Source organism: Eimeria necatrix, genomic scaffold (genome assembly GCF_000499385.1).
Source record: "Eimeria necatrix Houghton genomic scaffold, Enh_scaff699, whole genome shotgun sequence".
NCBI lineage: Eukaryota > Apicomplexa > Conoidasida > Eucoccidiorida > Eimeriidae > Eimeria > Eimeria necatrix.
This window is the reverse complement of record NW_013654528.1, coordinates 3,141-19,930: the sequence shown is the minus strand read 5'-3', so window position 1 is coordinate 19,930 and position 16,790 is coordinate 3,141. Positions and strand designations below refer to the sequence as shown.

General features: G+C 49.8%; 4 protein-coding genes across 4 annotated transcripts; 2 read left to right on the top strand and 2 right to left on the bottom strand.

Annotated features, from left to right (window-relative positions):
- Window positions 1-1,553: 1,553 nt before the first annotated feature.
- On the top strand, window positions 1,554-3,123 carry ENH_00071250 (ADP-ribosylation factor-like protein 1, putative; the record flags this gene model as incomplete). Its single annotated transcript, XM_013582592.1, has 5 exons — window positions 1,554-1,710; window positions 2,098-2,178; window positions 2,331-2,402; window positions 2,612-2,759; window positions 2,973-3,123. The coding sequence occupies 5 exons, from the start codon at window positions 1,554-1,556 to the stop codon at window positions 3,121-3,123; spliced, it is 609 nt and encodes a 202-aa protein (XP_013438046.1).
- A 1,063-nt stretch (window positions 3,124-4,186) lies between these two features.
- On the bottom strand, window positions 4,187-8,652 carry ENH_00071240 (SPFH domain / Band 7 family domain-containing protein, putative; the record flags this gene model as incomplete). The annotated part of the gene is made up of 8 exons (XM_013582591.1): window positions 4,187-4,242; window positions 4,635-4,799; window positions 5,333-5,525; window positions 7,050-7,151; window positions 7,253-7,387; window positions 7,511-7,564; window positions 7,883-8,018; window positions 8,633-8,652. The coding sequence occupies 8 exons, from the start codon at window positions 8,650-8,652 to the stop codon at window positions 4,187-4,189; spliced, it is 861 nt and encodes a 286-aa protein (XP_013438045.1).
- A 379-nt stretch (window positions 8,653-9,031) lies between these two features.
- Window positions 9,032-10,280, bottom strand: ENH_00071230 (hypothetical protein; the record flags this gene model as incomplete). The annotated part of the gene is made up of 2 exons (XM_013582590.1): window positions 9,032-9,388; window positions 10,269-10,280. 2 exons carry the CDS (start codon window positions 10,278-10,280, stop codon window positions 9,032-9,034), a joined length of 369 nt encoding a protein of 122 aa, XP_013438044.1.
- A 3,070-nt stretch (window positions 10,281-13,350) lies between these two features.
- ENH_00071220 (2OG-Fe(II) oxygenase family protein, putative) lies at window positions 13,351-15,888 on the top strand (the record flags this gene model as incomplete). Its single annotated transcript, XM_013582589.1, is given in 4 exon segments — window positions 13,351-13,911; window positions 14,324-14,552; window positions 14,735-15,096; window positions 15,100-15,888. Coding segments are annotated over 4 exon segments (1,941 nt in total).
- Between the last annotated feature and the right edge of the window lie 902 nt (window positions 15,889-16,790).

Genomic DNA, 16,790 nt, shown 5'->3' with positions numbered 1-16,790 from the left:
CGGCATCCCCGCTGCTGCTGCTGCTGCTGCTGCTGCTGCTCGGGGGAGGGGGAGGGGGGCCCAAGGAAGCGGCCGCCAGGGAAGAAGCTGAGGGCGAGGGGAAGGGGGGGGGAGGGGGGGAAAGAGAAAACGCAGAAAGGGGAAGTGGGAGGGCCAGAAGAGCTGCGGCAGCGGCGAAGACAGCCGCGAAAGCGAGGCGGAAAGCCGGGATCTGGCGGCGAAAGCGGGCCTTGGAGTTGAAAATAGAAATAAAAAAACAAAAAGAATGGAAAATGCCAAGTTGGAAAGGCCACATGATCTGCGGCGGCAGCGGCGGCCGCCGAATTCAAAACTTGAATGTGTGCTCGGCCATTTTCAAGTTGAACAGGGGGCGGGAGAGCCCGTTTGAACGCGAATTTGAGGAATTTCGGGAAATAAAAGTTAAAAAAATGTTGCTGAACGCGAAATTAATTGATTTTGCAATTAAATGATGCTGCTTTCCCGCCTGCGGAGCTGCGCGCAGCGCAGTGATCGCCGCTTTCGCCCAGCCGCAGGTGTACGTACACCTGCGCGGCCGCCAGTGCAGCGGCGCAAGCGCCCGCCGGAGTTGCTGCGGAAACTTTAATTACTTTTGAACTTTTGAATTTGAATTTCAAAGCTTTTTGCGCTGCTGTGCATGCAGCAGCAGCAGCGGCGGGCTGCGGCCGCGCGCGGCGCCAGCAGCTCAAACTGGAATTCTGCTGCCGCCTCGCCGCAGCGCAGCAGCAGCAACAAACCCATTTTTGAAAAGCTCGCGAAGAATTTAATTCCAAAACTTTTCCATTTCTTCTTTTCGAGCTTTTGGAGGCTCCATTGGCCGGCTGGCAGGAGTTGCTGCCGCGGGCGGTGGCCAGCGCCGCTAGCGGGGGACTTCGCCGCATTTTCCGTTTTTTTTCCCGCGGCTTTCGGCGCTCTTGCTCTCCGCGGGGCCCTCTGCGTCACTGCAGCGCAGCACGAGCTGCTGCTGCTGCTGCTGCTGCTGCTGCTGCAGCGGAGGCTTTTTCGCTTCTTTTCTGAATGCTGAAATCCTCCAAAGAGAAGCACATGGGCTTTGCGCGGCGCAGCCCGAGCTGTACGTACAGCTGCGCCCTCTAGACGGCGCGCCCGCCGCCGCTGCAGCCGCTGCTGCTGCTGCTGCTGCTGCTGCTGCTGCTGCTGCTGCTGCTGCTGCTGCTTGCCGCGGAAAGCTGCGCACAGCTCAATGCGCCTTCGCCCAGGCCCTGTCGCTACACTCGCGCAACCATGCGGAGGACTTAGGCGCCGGCTGCTGCCCCCCGTTTGTCTCCGTTCCATTCGAGTTCTTGCTGCTGCTGCTGCTGCTGCTGCTGCTGCTGCTGCTGCTGCTAGGCCTGGCCCGGGCACTCCCCATGGCAGCTCTAGGGGCCCCCATCGCAAGTCCGTGCAAGTAGTTTCGCAAGCAGCAGGGGGGCCCCCTGCTGCGGAAGAAGTGGTTTGGGGGGCGCTGCTGCTGCTGCTGCTGCTGCTGCTGCAGCTGCGCGGCGTTCAGGTGTACGTACACCCCAGCGCCCGCCACAATGGGGGCCTTCAACAGCTGCTTCTCCAGCACTTTGCGGCTTTGCTGCTCCAAAAGAGTCCACCAGATTCGCGTGGCGGGGCCGGCCCAGGCGGGCAAGACTTCCATCATAAAGTGGATGAAGTACAAGAGTTTCTTCAAACTCGCCCCCACCGAGGGTTCGTGCGCAAAATTCCCCATTTTCCCCGTTTTTTTCCCTTTTTTCCCGTTTTTTTCCCTTTATTTGCATTTATTTCCTTTTATTTCCTTTTATTTCCTTTTATTTCCTTTTATTTGGTTTTATTTGCCCTCGAAATGCCGAAAAACGGAAAAAAACGAAAGCTGCACGCGCGGTGTACAGACACCGCAGCGCAACTTGCAAAAATTCAAATTCAACTTTTCGGGTGTATGGGCACCTCCCGCGGCCGTTTCGCCGCGATCTTCCGGGAAAGTTGCATTTAAATTAATTAATTGTTCGTTTTATTGCATTTAAAGTAATTAATTATCCGTTTCATTGCATTAAAATTGAATTATTTTTCGTTTTTTTCCGCTTTTGTTCTTTTCAGGACTAGAAGTCGACAGGATCGACTACCCTGACACCGCCCTTGTCATGTGGGATACGCGCCAGCACTTCGAAGACATGGTGAGTTTTATTCAAAGTTTTTTTAATTTTCGAAAAAGCTTTTGAATAAAATCCCCAATTAATTAATTAATTAAATGTTTTTGAAATTAATTTCGAAATAAATCCGCAAAAAACCCCAAAAGCTCTTCTTCCGATTCGCAATTTGCTGCAGGTGAGGCCCCACCAGCTGGACATTCGCTGCATCATTTTCGTGGTCGACAGCGCAGACCCGGGCCGGCTCCGCGTGGGTGAGCTAAACCCTTTTTTAGGGTTTAGGGTTTAGGGTTTAGGGTTTCGGCTCGCAGCCCGCAGGTCCAGCCACCCCGCCCTACGCACACGGCGCAGCTCGCCCGCGCGCCGCGCTTTCACGAAAAAGCCCGCAGCCCAGCGCCTAGGGTTTAGGGCTTAGGGTTTAGGGTTTAGGGTTTAGGGTTTAGGGTTTAGGGTTTGTTGCGCAGCAAACCGCTCGCTGGACCGGCTGCTGCGGGACCTCCCCAACGCCAGCATTCTGCTGGTCTTCGCCACCAAACAAGACCGGCCCGGCGCGCTGTCTGTGGCGGACATTCAGCAGCAACTCCACCTCCACCAACTCGTCGACAAGGAGTGGTAAACCCTAAACCCTAAACCCTAAACCCTAAACCCTAAACCCTAAAGCTGGCCTGCGGGCGCGGGGTTCTGCGGGGCCCGGCGCGTGCGTGGAGTGGTTTTTGTTGAATGGAATGAAGCAAACTTTCTTGTTTTTATTTTCTTGAATTAAATGAAATAACTTTCTTTTTTGTCTTTAATTAAATTAAATAAACTTTTTGTTTTTGTCTGCAGCGGAGTCTTTGCATGCAGCGCCAAAACTGGAGAAGGAATTGAAGAAGGAGTCTCTTGGCTTATTCGCCAGCTGAAGCAGCAAGACGGCGCCAGCTGCGCATGCGAAGCAGACTCCGCAATTCCCTGCTTCCTGCAGCAGCTCCCAGTCTAGCAGCAGCAGCAGCAGCAGCAGCAGCAGCAGCAGCAGCAGCAGCAGCGGCGGCGGCGGCGGCGGCGGCGGCGGCGGCGGCGGCGAAGCAGCAGCAGCAGCGGCAGAAGCAGCGCAGCGACAGAAGCAGCAGTAGCAAAGCAGCAGCAGCGGCAGCAGCAGCAGCAGCAGCAGCAGCAGCAGCAGCAGCAGCAGCAGCGAGCCGTGCAGCGTTTACGAGGCATAAGAAGCACAGTGAAGTGCCTCACTATTATTATTATCATTATTATTATTATTATTATTATTATTATTATTATTATTATTATTATTGTAAACAATTGTAGAAAACAACAATAGAGAACTTAGGCGGCCATAAACTCACCGCGCAGCCCGCAACCCAGGGAAACACTGCATGCAGCAGCAGCAGCAGCTGCTGCTGCAGCAGCTGCTGCAGCAGCAGCTGCTGCAGCAGCAGCGCTGCCGCTGCTGCTGCGAGTGCTACTTTTGTGCGCCTCGGTGGCGCTGTCCGCACACATGCATATGCATGCATGCATGCACACATGCATGCATGCATGCATGCATGCATGCATGCATGCATGCGGGAATGCATGCGTTTAGGTCCTTGCATGCATGCATGCATGCATGCATGCATGCATGCATGCATGCATGCACTTTGGGGCCCTCTTCAGAGCCCCAAATGGCTGCATGCGTTACTGCCGCTGCAGCGCATGCAGCCGCAGGGATCAGGTTCGCATCTGAGAGCATGTGCTGCTGCGGCAGCAGCAGCAGCTGCTGCTGCAGCTGCTGCGGCTGCAGCAGCAACTGCAGCAGTTGCTGCTGCTGCTGCAGCAGCTGCAGCTGCTGCAGCAGTTGCTGCTGCTGCTGCAGCAGCTGCAGCTGCTGCAGCAGCAGCTGCAGCAGCTGCAGCAGCAGCTGCAGCTGCTGCTGCAGCAGTTGAAGCTGCTGCTGCAGCTGCTGCTGCAGCAGCCGAGCTCCAGTTTTTTCGGGGAAAGTTTATTTTTTGAATTAAATAAGTTCATTTTATTTTTAAAACTTTAATTGAAACAAATAATTAAATCCACTGTAGCTACACCTCGGCGCGCGGGGGCTTCTTCTCGCTGCTGCCAGACAGCTGCGGGGCCACTGCAGCAAAAAGAACCAAAAGAAGACAATTGATAAATTAAATATTTAAGCAGCAGCAGCAGCAGCAGCAGCAGCAGCAGCAGCAGCAATTCAGCAGCAGCAAATCAGCATGGCCAGCGACTCAGCAAAGGTGCAACTCGGCGGCAGAAGCAGCAACCCAGCAGCAGCAGCAGCAGCGATTCAGCAGCACTTCAGCAGCAGCAGCAGCGCTTCAGCAGCAAATGAGCAGCAGCAGCAGCAGCGGAGGCGCGCGCTTTCGCAGCAGCAGCAGCAGCAACGCAGCAGCAGCAGCAGCAACAACGCAGCAGCCGCAGCAGCAGCAACGCCGCAGCAGCAGCAGCAACGCAGCAGCAGCAGCAACGCAGCAGCAGCAGCAGCAGCAGGAGACTGACAGTTGCTGCTGGTGGCGCCGAAAACCCCCAAAGCCTTGGCCACCATTGCTGCAGCATCAGCAGCATCAGCAGGAACAATAATGCTGCTGCTGCTGCTGGCAGCAAGTTTGCCAAAAGCAGCAATATAGTTTTCTGCGAGCTGCACGCGCAGGGCCTCGGGGCCTCCTGCAGCGCAGCAGAAGCGAATTAAAAGCAAATTAAAAAGCAAATTGAACCACAAATTCGAATTTATCTTTCTTTTTTCTTTTATTATTCCTTTTATTTCATTTTAAATCATTTAAATCCCTTTTTGTTTCACTTTTTCATCCCGCGAACTAAACCCGACACTCCGCGCATGCGCTGAGGTGTACAGACACCCCAGACACCCTGCGTCTTCGCTCTTTTCCAGTTTTCGCATTTCAATTTATTTATTTAATTTAATTTAATTTAATTAATTTAATTTAATTTAATTTATTTAATTTAATTTAACCTTTTAATTAAATACTTTTTGAATAAATTGAAGTCTAAGGCCTCTTTTTGGCACTTCCTTCTGCTGCACTTCTTCAGATTTAAATGCAAAATGGGAAATTCAATAAAATTAAAAAAGAGAATCAAAAAGGAAATAAAACAAATAAATAAAATAAAAGATAAATAAAAGAAATAAAAGGAAATAAAAAGAAATAAAAGAAATAAAAAGACAAGAGGAGTGTTTGGCTGACCCGGGATGCTGGCGCTGGCAGCAATTAGGCGGACGCTGTCTGCTGCTGCTGCTGCTCGCAGGCGAACTGCTGCTGCTGCTGCTGCTGCACTCAAAGTTGCTGCTTCTTTTTCTCCCTCAGCTCTGTTTATTAAACACTTTTTGTCTCCTTCGCTCCGCAGCACTTCCGCACGCTTCAGACGCTCCGCCTCCGCCTACCAGCAGCAGCAGCAGCAGCAGCAGCAGCAGCAGCAGCAGCAGCAGGTGAGGCATAGTCAGCAGCAGCAGCATATGGGGCATAATCAGCAGGCGCAGCAACAGAAGCAGATGGGGCATAAACAGCAGCAGCAGCAGCAGCAAATGAGACACAAACAGCAGCAGCAGCAGCAGCAGCAGCAGCAAGAGCGAGTCTCTCTCAAAAGGAAACAGGAAAAAGAAAAAGGAGAAAAAAGGGAAAAAAAGAAAAAGAAAAGAAAACAAAAAAAGGGAAAAAAGAGTTGAAGGGCCTCAAAAGGGATTAAAAAGTAAAAATTAAAATTAAAAAATGCAAATAACAATAAACAATACAAACAAATAAATTAAATAAACAAAATACTAACTAAACAAACAAACAAACAAACAAACAAATAAATAAACAAGCAAACTAGATAAATAAACAATACATACATAAACAAATAACAAACGAATAACAAATAAATAACAAATAAATAGCAAATAAATAGCAAATAAATAATAAATTAATAAATAATAAATAATAAGCAAGTAGATAAATAAATAAATAAATAAATAAATAAATAAATAATTATTACTTGTTTCTCCATGGCCACTTTGACACTAAGTGGCAGAATGATGTAAATAACAAATAAATAACCAATAAGTAACCAATAAGTAACCAATAAATAGAAAATAAATAGCAAATAAATAAATAACAAGTAATAAATAAATAAATAAATAAATAAATAAATAAATAAATAAATAATTACTTGTTTCTCCATAGCCATTTTAACGCTAAGTGGCGGAATGATGTAAATAAATAAATAACCAACAAATAGCAAATAAACAGCAAATAAATAACAAATAAACAACAAATAAATAATAAATAAATAAATAAATTAATTAATTAATTAATTAATTAAAATAAATAAATAATAATTACTTGTTTCTCCATAGCCATTTTAACGCTAAGGGTGGGAATGATGTAAATAACAAATAAATAAGTAACAAATAAATAGCAAATAAATAGCAAATAAATAACAAATGAATAATAAATAATAAATAAATAAATGAATTGATTAATCAATTAATTAATTAATTAATAATTACTTGTTTCTCCATGGCCACTTTTACACAAAGGGGCGAAATGATGTAAAAAAACAAATAAATAACAAATAAATAACCAAAAAATAGCAAATAGATAACCAATAAATAGCAAATAAATCGTAAATAGATAACAAATAAATAATAATTAATTAATTAATTAATTAAAATAAATAAATAAATAATAATTACTTGTTTCTCCATGGCCATTTTGACACGAAGGGGGGGAATGATGTAAAAAAACAAATAAATAGCAAATAAATAACCAAAAAATAGCAAATAAATAACCAATAAATAGCAAATAAATAGCAAATAAATAATAAATAAATAATAAATAAATAAATAAATAATTAATTAATTAATTAATTAATTAATTAATTAATTAATTAATTAATTAATTAATTAATTAATTAATTAATTACTTGTTTCTCCATGGCCATTTTGACACTAAGGGGGGGAATGATGTCTTTGATTTCGTAGCGGAGGCAGCTGAGGCCCCAGGGCCCGGCTGCGGCGTTGATGGCCTGAAGAGGGGAAAAGGGGGTCGAAAAAGGAGTTTTTTGGCGGCAAAAAGAGGCGGAAAAAGGCCCTAAAGGACTTAATTGAATTGCAAATGCATTAATACCTCGACAATGTTTTTATTCAGCGAATTTCGCTCCAGAAAAGTCTCGTCGAGGCTGAGTTTTCCCAACTCGGAACGCATGGTGGTCTGCGCCAGCTGGGTGACCGCGAACATCGGGTTTTCCACTCCGTACGAGGCCTGCGCCGCCGAAAACGGACCCCAACACTTCCCATTTGTTTTTATTTGTTCTTTTCTTCGAATTAAATGCAAAAAAAGAATTAAAATGGCGAAAATCGCGGCGAAAACGGCGCCAAAACCCACCCGGTAGGGGTCCTTGACCTGTACGTACAGCACGCCGTCGATCTGCAGAGTGACCTGCGCGTACACCCCAGCGCCCCGCGGCCGCGCAAATCTTCCGCCGCCAAAATCGCCGAAATAAATCCAAAATTCGTTTCTTTTTTTTCTTTTTTTTCAAATTAATTTTCGCTTTTGAATTTAAAAAGCCTTTTCCGCGTTTGCGGCGCGTTTGCGCGGCGGGCGGCCGCCCCCCGGCCGCGCGCGAGCGGCGCCGCCGCCGCCGGCCGCGGAGCGGAACTCGCGCGAAACTGGGAGAAAAAGAGAAATAAAAAGAGTTTTTTGAAGCACTTTTGCATTTTAAAAAGGTTTTGCAACTCAAAAACTGCTATTGCTCACATTATCCCGCGTTATTGCCGACTGATTCGATATCGCCAGCGCCTCCTCCTTCAAAGAATGCACGTAAGCCACCCGGTCCACCACGGGAACCAAAAAGTGAAGGCCTGGGGCCAACACTCTCGAGAACTTTCCAAACCTGCAGCGCCCAGTGGACCAATGGACCACTCACTGACCACTGGTCACTGCCTCCACGGCCCGGGGGCCCCCAAGGGGCCCCTAGAAAGCCCCCTTCGGGGCCCCTACAGGGCCCCTACAGGGCCCCCAAGGGGCCCCTAGAAGGCCCCCTTGGGGGGCCCCTAGAAAGCCCTCTTGGGGGCCCCTACAGGGCCCCTTGGGGGCCCCTAGAAAGCCCCCTGGGGGGCCCCTACAGGGCCCCCTTCGGGGGCCCTAGAGGGCCTCCTGTGGGCCCTAGGGGGCCCGGTGGGGGGCCCCTAGGGGGCCCCCTTGGGGGCCCCTAGGGGCATTTCTGGGGGTTTGGAGGTTGCTTTCTGCCAAAACCCTGCGAATTGCCTAAACCCTAAACCCTAAACCCTAAACCCTAAACCCTAAACCCTAATCTTGAAGGAAAGAGCGGATGTGCAAAACAATTGTTATTACCATTTGCAAAACCAGAAAAAAAGATTTAATCATTTTAGTTGTTTGAACTTTGACCGAAGATTCAAAAGCCACAAATGCCCGCCAAACCCCCCACAAACCCCAAACCCTAAACCCTAAACCCTAAACCCTAAACCCTAAACCCTAAACCCTCACCTCTCCACGACGTAGGCCATTTGGTGGGGCACAGAGACAAACCCGAAATGCTGCAAAGAGGAGTTGGACTTAAAAGCCTTTGAAGAGAAGTAGCGCGTGGTGCCGCTGGGGTGTATAGGCAGCTCGGGTGTACGTACACCCCACGGCCCCGCGAAAAGCCGCTTTTGCGGCGAATTTTTCGCTCCTTTTTGCTGCCAAAAACAATTTAATGAATTAATTTCTTTTTTTGAATTATTTGATCCAAAATTTAAAACTTTTGGCCCCAAAAATCCCGAAAAACGAGCTGGAGATACACCCCAAACTGGCGCACCAGCCAGCCCCCCGCGCCCCTGAGGTGTACAGACACCCCGCACATTTTGCACAGCAAATGGCCCAGCAGCAAAAGGGCCCCGGAGGGCCTCAAAAGCCCTCATTGCCTGCTGCTGCTGCTGCTGCTGCTGCTGCTGATGCTGCTGCTGCTGCTGATGCTGCTGCTGCTGCTGGTTCTGCTGCTGCTGCTGCTGCTGTTGCTGCTGCAGCTACTGCTGCTGCACTGAAACTGCCTCTACTGCTGGTGCTGGTGCTGCTGCTGCTGCTGCTGAGGGCTCCCGTGCTCCTTCCTGCTGCTGCTTGCTGCTGCCGCTCCAGCTGCCCCTGGTGCAGCAGCTGCTGCTGCTGCTGCTGCTCCCCAGCTTGCTGCTGCGACTTCAACTGCCTCTGCTGCTGCTGCTGCTGCTGCTGCGCCTCCCTCGCCCAGCGAGCGCCCGCGGGGGCCCCCTAAGCACGAACACAGCAGCAGCAGCAGCAGCAGCAGCAGCAGCAGCAGCAGGAGTTTGCAAAGGCTCGAAGAATTAATTCAATTAAAGTTTCTCTTTGCCTTAATTTCCATTTAACTGCAACTCCAGATATTCCTTTGCTGCTGCATGCGCCAATTGGCTGCAGCAGCAAAGACGCGGGGCCTCGGGGGGCCCCCCGGGTCTTGGGGGGCCCCACAGGGGGCCCCTGGGGGCCCCCTGGGGCCCCCTTTGCATTGGGTACTGGCTTTTTGGCAATATAATTCATTTTTATTTATTATTTTGTCTATTTATTATAATTTAAAAAGTTAAACAACTTTGTTTGGCATTAAAGCGCAAAAATTTGCGCTAAACCAGCAGCAGCAGGCGCTGCAGCAGCTGCTTGCTGCTGCTGCTGCTGCTGCAGCAGCAGCACCAGCAGCAGCGGGGCTTGGGTGTATGGGCAGGTTTCTGTGATTTATCTTTATTTATTTTTATTTATTTTATTTTATTTTATTTATTTTATTTATTTTATTTATTTTTATTTATTTTTACTTTCTATGATTAGAAGAACAATTGCATGCAGAGCAGCAGCACCCTGCTGCAGTTACTTTGCTGCCAATCCTTGCTGCTGCTGCTGCTGGTCAAAAAGCAGCAGCAGCAGCAAAAAAGGCAATTAAAGAAATAAAAAATAAAAACGGAAAAGTATTTTAATTAAAATTGCAAAAAGAGAATAGTCTATTCTTCAAAACATTTCCTCTGCAGCAGCTGCTGCTGCTGCGGCTGCTGCTGCAGCTGCAGCAGCTGCAGCTGCTGCTGCTGATGCGGCAGCTGCAGCAGCTGCTGCAGCAGCAGCAGCTGCAGCAGCAGCAGCTTTTTCGGACTTCTGCTGCCATATCTTTGTTTATTTATTTTTAAACATCCAACTTTTAATTTAAAGTTTATTTAAATGTTAAAAGGGTTTATTTAATTATCAAAATAATTTATTTAATTTAAAAAAAGAATTTATTTATTTATAAAAATATATTTTCAAATAAAAAGCAGCAAATTGAAAGATTGGCCAGCGCCCACAGAGGGCTTTCTCTCATTTTATTTTATTTTATTCATTTTATTTATTTTATTTTATTTTATTTATTTTATTTTATTTATTTTATTTTATTTTATTTTATTTATTTTATTTATTTTATTTTATTTATTTTATTTATTTTATTTTGATTCTTTTATTTTTCTAATTTAATTTAATTTAATTTATTTTAATTTATTTTATTTGGCTGGAATAAGGGGAAAAGTGCATGTGCTGGTTTGTAGAGCTGCAGCAGCAGCTGCTGCTGCTGCTGCTGCTGTTGCTGCTGCTGCTGCTGCTGCTGCTGCGCTGCAGTGTGGGCGAGCCTCAGCTGCAGCAATTCAAATAGAACTTTAAAATAATCAAAATGAATTTAATAATTTGTTTTTGTTTTCAATTTATTTTAAAATGAAAAAGCAAAGCAGCAAAAGAGATCAGTTCGCCCCACAGAGAAGTTGCTGCAGACTGCTGCTTTGTGGGGTGCTGCAGCAGCAGCACCCCACAGAAGCAGCAGCAGCAGCAGTGGCAGCAGCGGCAGCAGCAGCTGCGGCAGCACTAGCAGTAGCGGCAGCAGAAACAGCAGTAGCAACAGCACTAGTAGCAGCAGCAGCAGCAGCAACATCAGCAGCAGCAGCTGCCGCTGCTGCTGCTGCAGCACTAGCAGTAAGAGCAGCAGCAGCAGCAGCACTGGGAGCAAGTGCAGCAGCAGCAGCAGCAGCAGCACTGGGAGCAAGTGCAGCAGCAGCAGCAGCAGCAGCGAAACTGCGGCTGCTGCCTACCGCAATGCGCCCCTCTCTTGAAGCAGCAGGACTGCAGCAGCATTTTAATTTTAATTAAAATTAATTAAAATTAATTTTTAATTAATTAAAATTAATTAAAATTAATTTTAATTAATTTTAAATTATTTACAAAGGCCCAGCAGCAGCAGACAAGTGCGTGCTGCAGCAGCAAATAGTTGCTTCATTTAATTATAATTAAAATAAAAATTCCGTTTTATTTGTGGAGAGACTGTGCTGCTGTTAACTAGTTGCTGCTGCTATCTCCTGCTGCTGCTTGCTGCTGCCAGGTGCTGCTACTTGCTGCTGCTGCTGGCTGCTGCTGCTACTTGCTGCTGCTGCTGCTTGCTGCTGCTGCTTGCTGCTGCTGCTTTCCCTCTCGGACTGTTTATCTCTTTAAATGGAATTCCGAAGTTGAAATTCATTTAGCTGCAGCAGCAAACTAAACTGGAGGCCATCGGGGCCTTTTCTGCTGCAAATAAACAATTCAAGTTGCTGCTGCTGCTGCTGCTGCTGCTGCATGCAGCGCAGCAGCAAAGGGCAGCAGCAAATAAAGTTGGCCGAGCCCTCAGCAGCAGCTTCGCAAGGAGCCACAGCCGCCGCAGCGCCCACTGCTGCTGCTGCTCTGCTGCTGCTGCTGCTGCTGCTGCTGCTGCTGCTTCGTTATTGCTTATTCTGCAGCAATGTTTATCAGCTCCGTTTTATTTGTGAAGAAACTGTGCTGCTGTTAATTAGTTGCTGTTGCTATCTCCTGCTGCTGCTTGCTGCTGCCAGGTGCTGCTACTTGCTGCTGCTGCTGGCTGCTGCTGCTACTTGCTGCTGCTGCTGCTTGCTGCTGCTGCTTGCTGCTGCTGCTTTCCCTCTCGGACTGTTTATCTCTTTAAATGGAATTCCGAAGTTGAAATTCATTTAGCTGCAGCAGCAAACTAAACTGGAGGCCATCGGGGCCTTTTCTGCTGCAAATAAACAATTCAAGTTGCTGCTGCTGCTGCTGCTGCTGCTGCATGCAGCGCAGCAGCAAAGGGCAGCAGCAAATAAAGTTGGCCGAGCCCTCAGCAGCAGCTTCGCAAGGAGCCACAGCCGCCGCAGCGCCCACTGCTGCTGCTGCTCTGCTGCTGCTGCTGCTGCTGCTGCTGCTGCTGCTTCGTTATTGCTTATTCTGCAGCAATGTTTATCAGGATTTACAAAAATATTATATTATATATAATATAATATATATTATATATATAGAAGGGTTTTAATTGTCTTTATTTGCTGCTGCTGCGGCCAGAGGCGCGCTCGCCGCCGCGGGCGCTGTGTGCAAGAACCACCGGTCTGTGTGCGGCTGCGCATGTTTGTGGGGGCCCCGGGGCCCCCAGCAGTTCTTTGAAAAGGACGAAATTGTTTAAAATATATATATTTGAATTATAAGAAGGAAAAATAGAGAAAAAGGGGTTTCAGGGGCGCCCAGGCAGCAGGCGCTGCAGCGGCGGCGGTGGGTGGTGCAGCCCCGGCGGCCGAGAGCACTGGCCGCAGCACTTCGTTCAACTTTTCAAGTTTTTGAATGCATTTTCTTTAAAGGTTTGTTGTGACGGCATTAAGTCGCATTTTATTCCCATTTCCGCGGAAAGTTGCGGTGTACGTACAGCTCCGAGTAGCGCCAGCCCCGCGTTCGCGACTTCGGACCGCCGGAGCGCCGCACTTGAATTATTCCACAGCATCGCTCGCTGCGCCCCTGGCTTATTTTTTTCGAGCTTTTCAGCTTCGTCTCGCAAAACTGTTCTAAAATTGTCTTTAAAGCAGCGAGATCCCGCGGAAATAGGGGGCGGATCGCCCGGTCGTCTGCAGCGCAGCCGCAGCAGCAGCAGCAGCAGCAGCAGCAGCGCCGCGGCCAGCCGCTGCGATCCGCGGGGAAGCCGGCGAAATTCGCAGCGAGAACTCGCGAACTTCCACGAAATTCACTTTGCAGGTTTAGTAAAGGGTTTATTTTCGAGAAGATTGTCCAGCAGTGGCCAGCTGCTGCTGGCTGCCGCTGCGCAAGGTAGCAGAGCAGGTTTTGAACGGATTTGAAAGCAGCAGCACGCCAGCAGCAGCAGCAGCAGCTGCTGCCTCTTCCCCAGGTCTTTTCGTGCTGCAGCAAAGCCCCAAATGGCGTTTGCTGCTTCGCTGCTGGGGGGCTTCTTTGCTGCCCCCGAAGATGAACAGGGAGAAGGCCCCGGAGCAGCAGCAGCGCCGGCTGCTGCTGCTGCTGCTGCTGGAGGCGCAGCAGCAGCGCCGGCTGCTGACGCTGCTGCGGACGCAGCAGCAGCAGGGCAAGCGGCGGAGGCGGCGGGGGAGCTCTCCCCCGCTGCAGCAGCAGCAGCAGCAGCAGCAGCAGCAGCAGCAGCAGCAGCAGTGACCGAAAACGAGATGCTGCCGATAGGCGAAGCCGTGCCGGAGGGCGAGCACGTGCGCACGCTGCGCATTTACTGCAGACCCCCCGCCGCAGCAGCAGCAGCAGCAGCAGCAGCGCCTGCTGCAGCAGCAGCAGCAGCAGCAGCAGCAGCAGCAAACTGCCGCGAAGTGCACGTGCTGCGGGTCTTTCGAGAGCCAGATGTTATGATTGCTCCCGAATTAATTACTGCTGCTCAATGCGACCATTTGCTGCAGCTGGCCGAAGGCAAATGGACCCGCAGCAAAACCAGCATCGGCACCACTTCCGCTCCCCAGGTCCAACCTGCTGCTGCTGCTGCTGCTGCTGCTGCTGCTGCTGCTGCTGCTGCTGGTCTTGTGCTGCTCGTGCCGGTCTTCCTGCTGCTATTGCTGCTGCTGCTGCTGCTGCTGCTGCTGCTGGTCTTGTGCTGCTCGTGCCGGTCTTCCTGCTGCTATTGCTGCTGCTGCTGCTGTTTCTGCTGCTGCGTGTTGCTGCTGTTGCCCCTCTCGCGTCGTCCCTAGCGGCGCCGCGTTACCGCTGCTGCTGCTGCTGCTGCTGCTGCTGCTGCTGCTGCAGGTCGGCCAGTGCGTTCTCGTTTGGCACGTTTAGCATGGATTTTTTTGGCGTTTTCGAATTTAAAAAGAGAAAATAAAAACAAATAAAACAAAAGGAGATTTAAAGGACTATTTGTGTCTTTTTGCTGCTCAGAGTGCTTACAAAACAGCAGAAAGCCTCACCAGAACCTCCGAGTCCGTGCTGCTGCAGGAGGCGCAGACTGCAGGAGTTGCTGCTGTCGAGCTGCTGGCCTGCGCCTTTGCGCAGCTGCCGCTGCAGCACTTGGAGGCTTTGGTCTTAGTGAAATATCAGCAGCAGCAGTTCTTCAAAGAACACCACGACGGCTCCTTCCGCCCCAAGACTGTGCTTCTTTACCTCAACGGTGCTGCTGCTGCTGCTGCTGCTGCTGCTGCTGCTGCGGTTGCTGCTGCTGCTGCGGTTGCGGCGGTCGCTGCGCGGCTGCTGGGGCTGCTGCCGTTGCTGCGCTGCTGCTGCGGCCGCCGGGCCGCCTTTGCTGCTGCTGCAGCTGCTGCTGCTGCTGCTGCTGCTGCTGCTGCGCTGCAGACGTGGAAGAAGGGGGGGAGACGCACTTCACGCGACTGGGTTTGAAAATCGGACCCTCCCGGGGCTGTGGGGCCCTCTGGGCCAACAGGGGCCCCCAGGGCCTCATGGACTTGCGGACTTTGCATGCAGGAGTTGCTCCGATCCGCGGCAGCAAATTTGTTGTTAATTGCTTCTTCAACGAGGCCGTGGTGAGGCCGGCGCGCCCCGAAAGGCCCCTGTCAGCAGCAGCAGCAGCAGCAGCAGCAGCAGCAGCAGCAGCAGCAGCAGCAGCAGCAGCAGCAGCAGCAGCGTGGGGCGCGGGGAAGCGCGGGGGAGGGCTCGCAGGGCGCGCGCGACGCGGGAAGAGGCGAAGGCAGCGACACTAGCGACGGGCTGCAGCAGCAGCAGCAGCAGCAGCAGCAGCAGCAGCAGCAGCAGCAGCAACTGCAGCCTGCGGTCAACTTTGGGGGACTCTTCAACGGCATGTCGCCTGTGAACAAACATGCGAGCTTTTCTCCCGTGACGTCGCCGATGCAGCAGCAGCTGCTGCACCAGCAGCAGCTGCAGCAGCAGCAGCAGCAGCAGCGGCTGTGGCTGCTGCTGCAGCAGCAGCAGCAGCAGCAGCAGCACGCTCCCTTCTTCTCCACCTCCCCTGCTGCAGCAGGAGGGTACCCCAAGCTGCCGCTGGCGCCCTTGGGGCTTTCTTTTGCCCCCCAGGGCTGTTCTGCCTGGGGGCCGCATGCAGCAGCTCGTGCTGCTGCTGCTGCAGCAGCAGCAGCAGCAGCAGCAGGTCTGCCGGCCGGCCGCAGGTGGGCCTGCAACGCCCCTTCTACGGGCACCTGAGGGCCACAGATCTGCAGCAACTGCAGCAAGCAGCTTCAGCAAATTGTTCTGTCCATTGCTGCTGTTGCTGCTGCTGCTGTTGCTGCTGCTGCTGCTGCTGCCACGGCTGCAGCAGCGGGAACTGCGGGAGGGGCACAGATAACGTGGAGACAGATTGCTGCAGCTGGCGCTGCTGCTGCTGCTGCTTCAGTTTGCTCTCAGCAGCATTAGCTGCTGCTGCAGCTGCTGCTGCAGCAGCAGCTGCCGCCGCTGCTGCTGCTTCAGCCTGCCCACAGCAGCATTTGCTGCTGCTGCTGCTGCTGCAGTTTGTGTCCATTTGCTTCTATTTTTGATGCTTTTTGTCTCTGTTGTTTTGTCTCCTTTTTGATCTTCTGCAAAAGCTGCGCCTCCGCGCCAACAAACTCCATTGTCTCTTTCTGTTCACCAATTGCTGCAAACCCTAAACCCTAAACCCTAAACCCTAAACCCTAAACCCTAAACCCTAGCTTAGCTGTGCACTGTGTCTCACACGTACACAGTACTAAACGGGACAGCATTAGTTGCAGCAGCAGCAGCAGCTGCAGCAGCAGCTAATGCTGCCGAGAGCAAACAGTAGCAGCTGCAGCAGCAGCTGCTGCAGCAGCTGCTGCTGCGGCTGCTGCTGCTGCGGCTGCTGCTGCTGCGGCAGCTGCTGCTGCATGCGCCCTTAAGCTGCCCCCAGAGCGTCTGCTGCTTCGCTTTTGCCCCTTTGCCTCAAAAGGCGCCACAGACTGCCACAGCAGAACTAGGGTTTAGGGTTTAGGGTTTAGGGTTTAGGGTTTAGGGTTTAGGGTTTGTGGGCCAAGAGGCTCTTCGCCAGCTGCAAAGCCTCCGGCGAAAAACTGCTGAAGAGCTGCGCGGCTTCGGGCTGGGCCTGAGAAGGAAAATAAAAAATGAAATTTAAATAAATAAATAAATAAATAAATAAATAAATAAATATATAAATAGTTGGACAATTAATTTATTTAAATAAATAAATAATTAATTAATTTAATTAATTAATTAATTAATTAATTTAATTAATTAATTAATTAATTATAATAAATTGGGGTTAAGAGGAATAAAAGAAATAGTTGGAAGAACTCGGCGGAGGCGAATGGAGAGGAACACAAAGGACAAAAAGAAATAAAAGAAATAAAAAAAAATAAAAAGAAATAAAAGAAAAAAAGAAATAAATAAAAGAAATAAAAGAAATAAAAAGAAATCAAAGAAATCA